The 12,551-nt window shown below is 37.6% G+C and overlaps 1 protein-coding gene across 5 annotated transcripts in view; it reads left to right on the forward strand.

Annotated features, from left to right (window-relative positions):
- The window catches only part of LOC127644893 (casein kinase I), a 55,514-nt gene continuing 42,963 nt past the window's right edge, over positions 1-12,551 (forward strand). The window contains exons 1-5 of one of the 5 annotated variants that reach the window (XM_052128340.1): positions 2,568-2,648; positions 2,781-2,909; positions 5,699-6,015; positions 7,786-7,826; positions 9,323-9,392. In XM_052128340.1, the coding sequence (XP_051984300.1) occupies positions 5,835-6,015; positions 7,786-7,826; positions 9,323-9,392 (292 nt within the window). In that variant the 5' untranslated portion in view covers positions 2,568-2,648; positions 2,781-2,909; positions 5,699-5,834. Of the gene's footprint in view, positions 215-2,567; positions 2,649-2,780; positions 2,910-5,698; positions 6,016-7,785; positions 7,827-9,322; positions 9,393-12,551 lie in introns of those variants that run through there. The other 4 variants (XM_052128333.1, XM_052128358.1, XM_052128349.1 and 1 more) reach the window with 4 other exon arrangements.

Genomic DNA, 12,551 nt, shown 5'->3' on the forward strand with positions numbered 1-12,551 from the left:
TTTTATTTTGACATCCCCTCAGAGTCCAAGACCGGAAGTCATTGGCGATAGCGAAAGCTTCACGTTACTTGCAGGAACACTAAAGAAAGGAGGAAAAGCGGTTAGCGGGACTCACACACCGATTATATTGAGAAACGCTGTCATATAATCTACAGACGCTGGTATCTCACAAATCATCTCCCCTGTGAAGCCTGTGGCGAAGTTCATCGTGGAAGTGAGTTAAACAGAGCAGGCTGCTATAGCTACCGAGCTAAAGGTGTTCATCAGGCTGTTAGCTCTATTAGTTCGATAGTCCTGTTTATAATCACCAATAATCTGGACCGATCGATCGTGGCTGTAATCTGTATTCATTGTTTGATTCATAAATGCGCATCGAGACTCACGAGAGAACCGAATCACTTCATATCTCTCGTCGTTGTTTGGATATATGTATCGATATCATGCTATATCGATTAATTATTATCTAGAAATCAGTTGAACCTGTCGGCGATCTATACAGCTGGCAAGGTGGTCTCTTAAATATGCTGTTCCTCCTTCCTGTTACGATTTGTTGAGGTGTCTGGCCCGCATGAGGAAAGCTCATTCAATGTCGTGAGAAGGCGTTATTTATTTATATGTATTTTTACGTATTTTTCTCTCTTTTTGTATAGGTTTATTTAAATTAATTAAATCCATACATGTTTTTATTTCATTGTTTTATTTAGATTTTAACTTGGTTAATATTATTATTATTATTATTATTAGTTTTGTATCATTATTATTATCATAATAATAATTATTTTGATTAACATTATTTTTATTAGAAGGCTTTTGTCTTCATTGGATACCATTAGAGAATCAACTGTTCTGAACTATAATTTTATATGTTGTTTTAAATGCTTTGGCAATACAAAAATGTACTTTTGTCATTCCACTAAAGCAACTTGAATTGAATCAGTTACACACACTCACACATGTCAGCTAATCAAACTTGATGCTATTACTTAAATGGCAAAAGATGACCAACATTGCATTCATAATTTTGTTTAATAATAATTATTAGTGTAAATCCTCTTTTTTTTTTTGTTTTTTATAAATCATCTGACACGATCTTTGGGGTCCAGACCAGGTGTACATTTGATTCCTCAACAATATCAGATAAGATGGGGTAGCTGTTTTTGTTTTTGTCTCTGAATAGGTAGCCTGAATATAGCGGAGTTATAACAGGTGGCAACCTCCATTGCATTATTTAGAAAATGAAACATGTTGGGCTGTACCAGTGTCTTTATGCTTAATTTCGTGTCTGTAATTATGCAAGTAAATAGTTAATCTGACATTTGTTGAGCTTGCTAGTATGTGTCTTGGGGTTCTGTCTGTGTAGGGATGTGCCACGGTGGTTGACTAATCAAGTAACAACGTCTAACAACTGACTAATCGATTAGTGCGATTATTCTGCGTTCAGGCTGAGCATAAATGGTTTTGTGCTGCTCTGTATTTGAACCTTTCTTATATTTTTCTTCTCTTTGATAGTTTTGTGCAATAAGATGTTATGTAAGGGATTATGTACAGTCAGGCTGACTGTACATTACCCCACTTATTACACGGCTGCTAACCAAATAAATACATAAACATAAAATATTGATTTGCATTGAAATTATGCAATTAAGCGAGAATAAATAAATTGCTGAACAGCTGAAGTCCACCTTTGTTTGAGTTGACTGCTCATTGTGGAGCTTATTACAAGACTACTTGCCAAATAAATTCACATGAAACATTGATTTGAGTTAAAAATGTTATTAGAGATCGAACATTGATTCGAGGAGCAGGAAAGATGGCTCACAAAACCTAGACGAGTGGTCTGATACATTGATGTGCGGTTGTTACTGAGAAATATCAGACCACTAGATGGCGCCATTGAAAAATTAGTATCAAGTATATCAGAGAGCCGTGTAATTAAGTTATTTAGCCTATATTTTGGTTGAATATCCATTGCACTCAGCATACATGTGTATATATCCCTCTGAAATTTGTCAGATTGGGGTCACATGAGCATAACAGAGCCTAATTATACATTATTATCTTAACCATCATCTAATCGATTAGGTGTTCAAACAACCCTCCGACTAGTCGATTTTGAAAATTGGTTGTTTTGCACATCCCTAGTTCCATGACAGTACAAGCTAGTTATTGATTGATACATGGGTCGATATTTGACCTTTTTTTATATATATTATTGCCATCGGCCATTTCAAAGCTTGGCCTGCCACTAGGCCAAACCCTCAAGCAGCTCTATGTAAACATTTCTGGACTTTTTATCAGTCTGTTTATTTGGATCGTCATCTTGGTGAACTACAAAGCCGTTTATTGTGGTTCAATACCTCAGCCATTGGTTTAGAATATCAAGATTGCTGGATTTATGCTTGATATGATATTATGCTAAAGCGTGGCACCCCCATTGCACAGGCCCTGCTCTTTCTCAGGGGTTCAGGGAAGCATTTCCTCACTTGTTGTGTCACAATAGGAATCCCTCCCTGATGCCTGGCTTCCTCCTGGGCTAATCTCTTTTCAAAAGGTTAATGATTTGAGATGTGACTTCTAATGGATACAGCCAATTGCATTAGTACTGCATCAACGATAATCATAAAAAAACGACGCAGCTGGCATTAGAAGTGAGTGGAAATTTATGCACAATCATGGACCTGTTTCTTTGGTAGTATTTTAAAGGAATAGTTTCTCCCAAAAATGCAAATTCTGTCACTTATTAACCCCCATGTTGTTCCAAACCTGTATGGTTTTCTTAGTGGAACACAACAAGAGATATGAGGCAGAATGTGAAGGACTGACAGTCTTAGTCACAGTTCACTTTTATTGTGAAGAGTTCAACAAATGAGTCTTCAAGCTCTCCAGCATCTTCGCTTTGAGACGCTTCAGTAAGTCTTGCTTTGTTGTCATCATGTTATGCGCAGGGCTTCACACGGCCAGAGCTGCCCTTGAGTGTGCCTGATTGTCATTTCATAAGATTCTGAGTTATGCGAAACATGTAGTTCAGTATCATTTTCTCATTACTAATCTCGGTTTTGATTTTATTTTTGTTACCAAACCTGATCTTTTGTTTTCAGGTTTACTTAGTGACCCATATTTATTACCTGGTGTGAAAAGACCTGCATATGCACATTTAAAAACAAACAATAACATCACATGCTCTACCTGCATGTGCACATAATGACAGAAATCATGGTATTTGCGTGTCCATCAAGTAATTCAAGTAATCTCACCACTGACACCACCATTGTTGCTACTCTGCAATTGATCTGGTTAGTTTTTTAGGCAATGTGCTAATGGCACTGAATGATGACAGCATCTGACCTGATGGGTAACACTTGGGTCACATGGTCTTCGATCTAATATGTATGATTTTTTGTGCTCATACTGTTTTGAAAATATCAGATCTGTGTCACACAGACAGATTTTGTTTTGGACCGCCTTCACTAAGTAGTGCAACCGTAGCTTTCCGCTCCATGTTATAATATCAAAAAGCATCTCAAATGCATCAATAGCCTTCCCAAAACTCATCTATTGCTTGTCACTACTGGTGTTTTGTCTTTTTTGTTGTGGTTCAACCCAAATGAGGTGTGATGGTCTGCTGTTATTTAGGCAAAACCAATTGAATGTATGAGCTATAATGGACCAACTTTATATTAGGCTTCTTTAACAACTATGTTCTTTTAAGTACATTTGTAGTTACTCTGTTAACCTAACCATTAACCTTCCCTCAACCAGCCTCTACTACTTAAGCTACCGTACCTCAACCTAAGTAGCAGCAAATGTGAACCTTGTGAGAATTTTGCAACAACATGTAGTTACACATAAATACATTGTATGTAATGTATTTTTGTGTTAGTACATAGTAGTTAAAGATATCTAATATGAAGTGGAACTGCTAAAATTGTATGAGTTACTATGTCTACTTATTATAATATAGCCACATACATTTTTGGCTGATCGGCTTGTTTCGAAGAACTCCCCCAGGTGGAGATGGGAGTGGTGGTGGTGGTGGTGTATGGGAGTGGTGGTGGTGTAGTGGGCTAAAGCACATAACTGTTAATTAGAAGGTCACTGGTTCGAGCCCCACAGCCACCACCATTGTGTCCTTGAGCAAGGCACTTAACTCCGGGTTGCTCCGAGCTGTTTGCAACTGAGTAGGAGGAACGCTATACAGAAGTTTTTAGTGACTCCTCGGAGAACGAATCTCGGTTGCCTCCGCATCCGAGACGTCAATCTGCACATCTTATCATGCGGCTTGTTGAGCGCATTACCACGGAGACATAGCACGTGTGGGGGCTTCATGTGTCTCCGCGGCATCCACGCACAACTCACCACGCGCCCCTTTGAGAGCAAGAACCACATTATAGTGACCATGAGGAGGTTACCCCATGTGACTCTACCCTCCCTAGCAACTGGGCCAATTTGGTTGCTTAGGAGACCTGTTTGGAGTCACTCAGCCCTGGATTTGAACTTGCGACTCAAGGGGTGGTAGTCCTCGTATTTGCTCGCTGAGCTACCCAGGCCCTGTGTACAGAAGCTTTGTCGGGTTTGGTTTAGATCTGTATCTGTTTGTTAACACACAGTAGTGCATTTGAGTGCTTATTTGGGATGTCTCAGCTGACAGGAAAATGTGAGATTATGTCCTAAACATAATCTGGAGTGGTGGTGTATTGGGTTAAAGCACATAACTGTAAATCATAAGGTCACTGGTTCGAACCCCACAGCCACCACCATTGTGTCCTTGAGCAAGGCACTTAACTCCACGTTGCTCCGGGGGGATTGTCCCTTTAATAAGTGCACTGTAAGTCACTTTGGATAAAAGCGTCTGCCAAATGCATAAATGTAAATGTAAACATGGCAATGCAAATTCGTCACACCAGGATGACTGTCTGTGATTTTTGGAGAAAGTTTGATCACCATCCACTTGCATTTTAAGGACCTCCTGAGCTGAGATATTTTTCTTCAAATGTGTTCTAACAAAAGAAAGTCATATACACCTGTGATGGCATTAAGGCTGAGAAAATGATGAGAATTTTCATTTTTTCGGTGAACTATCCCTTTAAATGGAAATATTTGTTTTTTACTTTAATTGGTTTAGTAACAATAGGCTACATTAGGGGAAAATGAGAAGATCAATCTCTTCTCATGTCTCAAGCCTATAATGTTTGATTTAAGTAAGTGTTGAATTTCTGTGCCACTAGTGTCAGCAAAAGGAATTTTTTAAATAATATGTAATATAATATCAAATATAAATAATAGATTTACTTGGTTCTGCTTGAGTTTTTGCATAAGACCCAATGACTGTTTTCAGTCAGGTTTCTCAATGGGCAGACACCCCTTGTCATCCTTTGGTTAGGCAAACAGTCCTGCCACAAACTCGCGGAGCAAATGTTGGCTGGTCGGGATGCTAAATCAAACTAAGCCATGTTTTAGTAGAGCTATGTTAACACTTTTTGGGGAAATTAACCTGCAAATGGCATACTTATAGTTGTGTATACTGTATAGAGCTTTTTACGTCGAAAAATTACACACATCACCTTTAATAATAAAATAATGGACTTTCACAGAAGGCATTTCCTTAGATTGTATCACTTTCTATTTTAGTGTTGCAATATACATGTTTTAATGCTTTCAAATACACAACATACTCAGGTTGAATGTTTCCTTTCATCAGTGTGCTGGCAGCAGTGACTGGCTCATTGGCAGCGGTGCCAACAGCTGTCATCCCATGAGCTGTCTTCTGGCCTGAGCTGTGTGCTTTGGGCTCCGGCCTGGTTCATCTGGATCTCTGTGCCTCGGGCGCCGCAGTCATGGATCACCCCAGAGAGAAGGAGGGCGAGCGGCCGGTGAGGAGCAGTAAAGTGGGCCAGGGGCGCAGCGGGCACTCGCGGCCCTCCAGCTCCTCCGCGTCCTCTGGGGTCCTCATGGTGGGTCCAAATTTTAGAGTTGGCAAGAAGATCGGCTGTGGCAACTTTGGAGAGCTGAAGCTTGGTAAGGAAAGCAATTAGTATCATTCTTACTCACAAAGTCTCAGTGGATCATCTTGTGTGGTAAAGGTTCTTGCTCAAAGGCACTAGACAGGAGTGGGCCCTCAGGAGCTCTGGAGTTCCTCGGTTACCGCTGCCATCGCATCATATGTTTAGCACCTCGAATAAGGGTAGATTTTTTTTTATTAATCGTGACCTTCATTTGAACAATCCCGATATTGTTTCTTAAAATCCCAAGATGTTTTTACTCCTTATGACAACCCTCTACAATGCAAGTCAATGACTCATTGTAAGACACATTTCACACTATGCGACTAAACATATAAAATTTTCAAACTTCACTGGCCAGTGATTGAGTAGTATAGTGGCAAAGTTCAGCACAGAGATCCTATCACTGCTCTTACAAGAGAGCAGGATGCTGATGACCAAAATATAGTGTACATAAACAGAATTTCTGGAAACTTCAGGAAACTTTACTGTCCATGGACAAAAATGATAACAGAAAATGTTTATTATGCACTGCCTTGCTTTTTGTTTTGTTTTTTTACGGGCAAGAGGACACGGATATTGGCTCATGCAAATGGACAAATATCAGGATTCCCACTCGTCCTGGAAAACCTGGTATTTTGTTGTACAGTTTTCCAGGCATGGAAAAGTCATGGAAAATGATAAACTAATCTCTGTCACAAACAATCTCTGCTCATCTGCTGTCATCTTTGCTTCACTCCGTCAAAAAAGTTTAATTATTGATATAGGACTAAATATGATTTTTGTCAATTCAACATTGCTGCTAATCAAAAAACATTTGATTTATAAACTTTAGACAACACCATATAACGTATTTATGAAAATCAATGTTTGAATGCACAATTAACCAAATAAAAATTGCGAGAGCAGATCATTCTGAAGGGCACAGCACATACAGACTATGTATTTAATTAATTAATTTGCAGCTTTACTGGGATTGGTAACCAAACTGGGCCATGTAGGGTACTGCTTATCTGGAGGTGAGAAAATACTGTCCAAAACGCCAAAATAAAAGCTTGAGTTAAATGGACGTATGTGTTTTTTTTGCTTAAATTTTCATTTGCTGGGCGCCAGAGAAGCACTATTTATCTGTAACCAGTAAAATGCCCCATACTTTCCACAGATCTGAACCCAACTCTGAATGTATATATCAAAAACAAATGGCAGTCGGAGTGGGATCAATGTTTAAACGACATATTACAGGAAATAAATCTTGTTGTTGGAATAAGATATGTGTTCCCCTTTAATAATCGCTGGGATCACACACCAATCTTTACTATCAGTAGAAAATTCACAAAAGTGCTCATCTTGTCAGAACCCCACTATCCATTAAACATATTTTACTGGACTGTCATACCTCTACACATCTGAGGAACCTGAATTATTCAGTTGATACTTTTTAAAAGGTTTTTAATCAAGATAATCCAAATTTAGTTTGAATGTTTTTAGGAAAAATGAATCTTAAACACCTTATTTAACTCTATTACTCCTGTCATGAATATAGCCATAGAAGCTGGCATGGCATAAACAATGAAAGAAACAAACAAGCAATCATTTGCTGGGCACAGAAGATGTCCTGAAACATGTATGTTGACAAGAGTTGGAACCCTGAAATATGAATGGGCAAAATGCAACATATCATTCTGTCATCTATCGGGGAAAAATCCCATGTCTGTGCATTCCCATTTCTTGGTTGCTAGTATCAGCTTCAGTTGGTCACCCTTTGTCTGTTTTATTTTCTTTTTAGGAAAGAACCTCTATACCAATGAGTATGTTGCAATAAAGTTGGTAAGTACATTTATATATACTTCTCTCTACCTAAAGCCATATGTTTTTATTTTATTATGGGGTCTATCAGTGGAAGCATCAGTTATGATGTTTACTTTGAAAAGTTGTGATCTGGAAACAAACAATGATGGTTTTTGTTGGATTGTGTAATAATCAAGGGAACAGCTTCAAAAAGGCCATACCAGGAACTAAATAAAGAATATTACAAGTTCAAATTTAGGTGTGTCAGACAGGACCTTGGACATGAGTCATGTCAAACGTGACCTGTTATGTAGTCAACTAGACCATTCAGCATCATATTTGAAATGCTTGTGTTACTTATTTAGTTAGCTGGCCAATTCAAGTCATTTTTTTTGTATGGCGCTTTTCACAGCACGCATCGTTTCAAAGCAGCTTTACAGGCAGGAGATCATGCGTTAACTGTAATGTCTATTAAGTCTTAAAGTGATTATTGTGAAGTTTGATTAAATATGATTGTAAATTGTGTATAGAAATTAAATAATAATTGAATTAATAACCCCAGTGATCAAGCCGAAGGCGACTGTGTCAAGGAACACAAAACTCCATAAGATGTTGGTTGATGGAGAAAAATAACCTTGGGAGAAACCAGACTCACTGTGGTGGCCAGTTCCCCTCTGGCTAACATCATGAATATAATGGCAATATTACATATGTATAGTGCAAGTCATGGTTTAAAATGTGTGATTAAGCGTTAAGGTCCAGTGCTTCAAATATAAAAAAAACTTTAATATTAATGACTAATGTCTTTGAAGTCCATTCTGGATTAACTGCAGAAATTCACATAGATGCAATTGTCCTTTGTTTGTTGGCTGATGAAGGCTTTTGTTGGCAATTAATTGGTAGTTTATGTATTCCATTTCAAGAGTGAAGTCCATCAATAGACAGGCGATATAAGCAGAGATTAATAAGGTGCATCGCAGTTCAACCCCCGGTGAGGTTCGGAGGGGTCCATCCTAAGTCCAAGGTTCAGGCAATGGCATATAAAGTTTCCAATGTCTTATGGATGGAGTTGGTATCAGTTCATCCTCTGAAGTCCATCGTAATAGACTGAAGTGATATCTGGCTAGCATCTGGCTAGATCTGACCAGCTCTGGTGACCTCGGGATATGAATCCCAAGGTTGAGAAATGGAAACAAAAAAAATTACATTAGCATAGATGCCATTCAATTTTATGCAGAGTTATAGATCAAGATGGATGTGTCTGGTTCCGGCAGACCCAACTAAAGCAGCCTAATTGTGAGTAGATGGATATATTAGCTGTATGCCTGGCTAAATTGATGAGATTTTGGTCTAGACTTAAACTGAGCGAGTGTGTCTGCATCCCGAACAGTGTTAGGGAGAATCTTCCATAGTTTAGGAGCAAAGTATGAAAAGGAAAATTAAAGCTGGTCTGTTGTTGTACTGTATATTGTGGACTCAATCTGAACACACACAATGATTAAATATATATATATTTTTTTGTCATATTCCTATAGGAACCTGTGAAATCGAGGGCACCACAGCTTCATTTGGAGTACCGGTTCTACAAAACATTAGGCAGTGCAGGTAAGGATAGCCAACAAACACTGTTTATTATCATTTCCTCTGTTTTTGTATTTTTTCATGCCGTCGGTGTGTTTGCTTGAGCACATTGTGCAGGCATGTGTCCTCTCTGTCTTAAGCCTTAATCTTCATATCCAGGTGCATGACTGTGTTTATACTGCGCTCAAGGCTTGGAGTTTACTATATTCAGTGGCTCAGGGCTTTGTGACAGGGTTTTAATGTCATTTTTCTTGCTTTGAAGCTCACAATTGCTGAGCAGGATTTCTGTGCATTCTTTGTATTGGGTTGAGGATGTTTTCTCCTCCTGGAGTATCTGACATGTTGAGTCATTGCTTCAATTTACTTTACTACACCGGTTTACTTTAGCACAGAGCCTAGCGTTAAATTGAAATAAAATTGAGCACATAGGATCATAAATTAACGTTTTGCCTCACCTGCCAATGGCTGGTGAATATAGAGAACTCAATGGCTATAAAGGTTTTTGACTGACCATGAAGTTTTGGCATGAATTGCACTCCTTATATTTTGCTTCATTAAAACATATTTCATCTTTATGACATAGGAATTTACTACAGAGCTAGGCATGTATATACAGTACTGTGCAAAAGCACATGATATTTTTCACAAAAGCATTTGTCTTAAAACGGTTATTTTATATATTCTGCTTTGTTTATCAGAAGGAAATATACGTTTTTGCCCAGATCTCTACATTTGAGTCAGTCTGGGATTACATAAAGAAACAGAAGCAATTGAGACAGCCGAAATAGAAGAACTGTGGCAAATTCTCCAAGAAGCTTGAAACATCTTATCTTGCAACAACCAAGAAAAACTGTGTCCAGGTTTACATATGAGCCTTAGTGCTAATATTACATGAAATATTGATTTAGCTCTTTTTTTTTTTTAATGTTTACTGGACTTTGTATGACATTAAGTCATAAATGAGAACTATTTACAACATTATTTATGAAGACATCCTCTCTATGTAACATTTTCCTCAAGTGCCTAAAGCGTTTGCACAGTACTGAAACGTTTTACAAGGTCTGATCGTGGTTATTTGATCTAACCATGATGATTGGATTTAGAATGTCCAATAACATTTTAATGCTCAAATAAAGGAATTGTAAGCGAATATACTGTATAAATGCCACGAACGGCATGTTTGTGTGTCATTCATTCTAACTGCACCATGGACGTCAACCAGCTCCTGTCCGGAAGAGCACATCGGATGTGTGCTCTGTCAGCAGAGGCTCAAGCCAAACTCCTGCAAAAATGATAAACGAGCAAGTATAAATTGTGATAGTGAATGCAAAGTGCTCCGGTTTCACTTTAAACTATCGTGTAATGGGGAATGTTCCTGTTTCATGCACGCAGTGACCCAGAACAGAATACGCACGCTTTTACTCTGTTTCTGTGGAGTGATAAAATGATGAAACTAAATCTCAAAGGTTTTGCATCATGACAAATAAGGGCTCGTGGGTTTAAACAGAGCATTAAAATAATGTGCGATAGTGAAGAAATTAGGACAGAAATGTTTTACTATTGCACAATAGAATAAAATATTAAATACATATAATATTTTTTCCTTTTTTATGCAAATATATAATGTCAAATATGAGTTCAAAAGACATCTGTGTAAATATAAAACTTATTAAAACTAAAGTTGACCAAAAAGAGAGACATATTTTAAGTATTTAGAAATATTTTTATATTTAAAACATTATTTTTCATGTCATTTTATACGTTTTTAAAGCCTTAAAAGGAAATCACATATCCCAATTTCATTATTCGAAGTTAAATATGTAAAAATGACTTCTTAAGGTGTATGAAGCACACATGCCGAAAAAAAGCACACCTTAAGAAATATGACAATTAATCATCATAGCCCTAAAACAGACAATTAATCAACATAATTGCAATTATTTGTTTGTCAATTAATCATCAGCCAAATTTCATAATCGTGACAGCCCTAATATATATATATATATATATATATATATATATATATATATATATATATATATATATATATCTCTCTCACAGAGCAGCATGGTGATGGTGTTACCATGGTGACGCAATGCAAATTTTAAGTTCAAGTGTCGATATGATGACAGGGCAGGGGGCGTGGCCTATGACACTGCTCTCTTAAGATTCATGTACAATAATTCATGGGTCAACATATTCAAACTGAGTTCATTAGCATAAGATTTTTCTTAGCAGTGAAGAGGATAAGGGAAGGGGCAGGTCTGTGAAAGCTTCTGTTTCTCACAGCAGCTGTGTTAGCGAGATGATGCTTCTTGTCACTTATAGCCAGTTCCTTGTGTTTGTATTTAATAGATAGCTATAGGCTAGATAGACATATTTCATTATCACCCAAGGGGAAATTCAGAACAAAATATTGAGTGATTCATTGATTTGGATGTCATCCTTTTCACAGGGGCCTTGCTAACAAGCACAGTTTCTCTCAAAGTCTCTCAGAATTATTTAAAGCAAGCTGACACAGATTTTGGGCCTTATAATAGTGGCCAACTGATATTGTTTTTTTTCAATAAGCAACGCCTAAGCCAGGTTTTTTTAAGCCAGGTGTCCAATAGCTGATTTAAGGAAAATATATAATTAATTGATATAAAATTCAATCTAAACAATAACTTAAGTTTATTTACTCTGTTGAAAACAGAACATGTGCACACCAAAGGTCAGACTTTGGCTAATCTACCAGCATGGTTATCTATCGGCAGAGGTTTATAATATGAAAATGGGCAAAATAATAATGGCCAAATAATTGCCACGACCGATATATCTGTCTATCACTACCACATTGCATTATGTCCTCAAATTTTCTCAAGTTCACTCAGTATTAGCCAATATTACTGTTTTTTTAATTGTTATTTTACATATATCGGTATTGGAATTTTGACCGGTATCGGTCTGATTCGGACGTTATCACGTTTAGTTGCCTGATTTCAATTGAGTTGAAAATACTACATTGTGGCCATAGTGTTATCACAATAAAGCAGGCAAAACACTAAGGGGCTGTTCACATGTTTTTCCATCTGGGCAGTTTTATAAAAAATAAAAAAAATCTGTAAACATGCTAGATGGACGTCTTTGATCGTTGCAACACATCTAGCTGTTTTTGCAGTGTCTCGCGACTGATGCATTTGT

This window comes from Xyrauchen texanus, chromosome 1, assembly GCF_025860055.1.
Source record: "Xyrauchen texanus isolate HMW12.3.18 chromosome 1, RBS_HiC_50CHRs, whole genome shotgun sequence".
Taxonomy (NCBI): Eukaryota; Metazoa; Chordata; class Actinopteri; order Cypriniformes; family Catostomidae; genus Xyrauchen; species Xyrauchen texanus.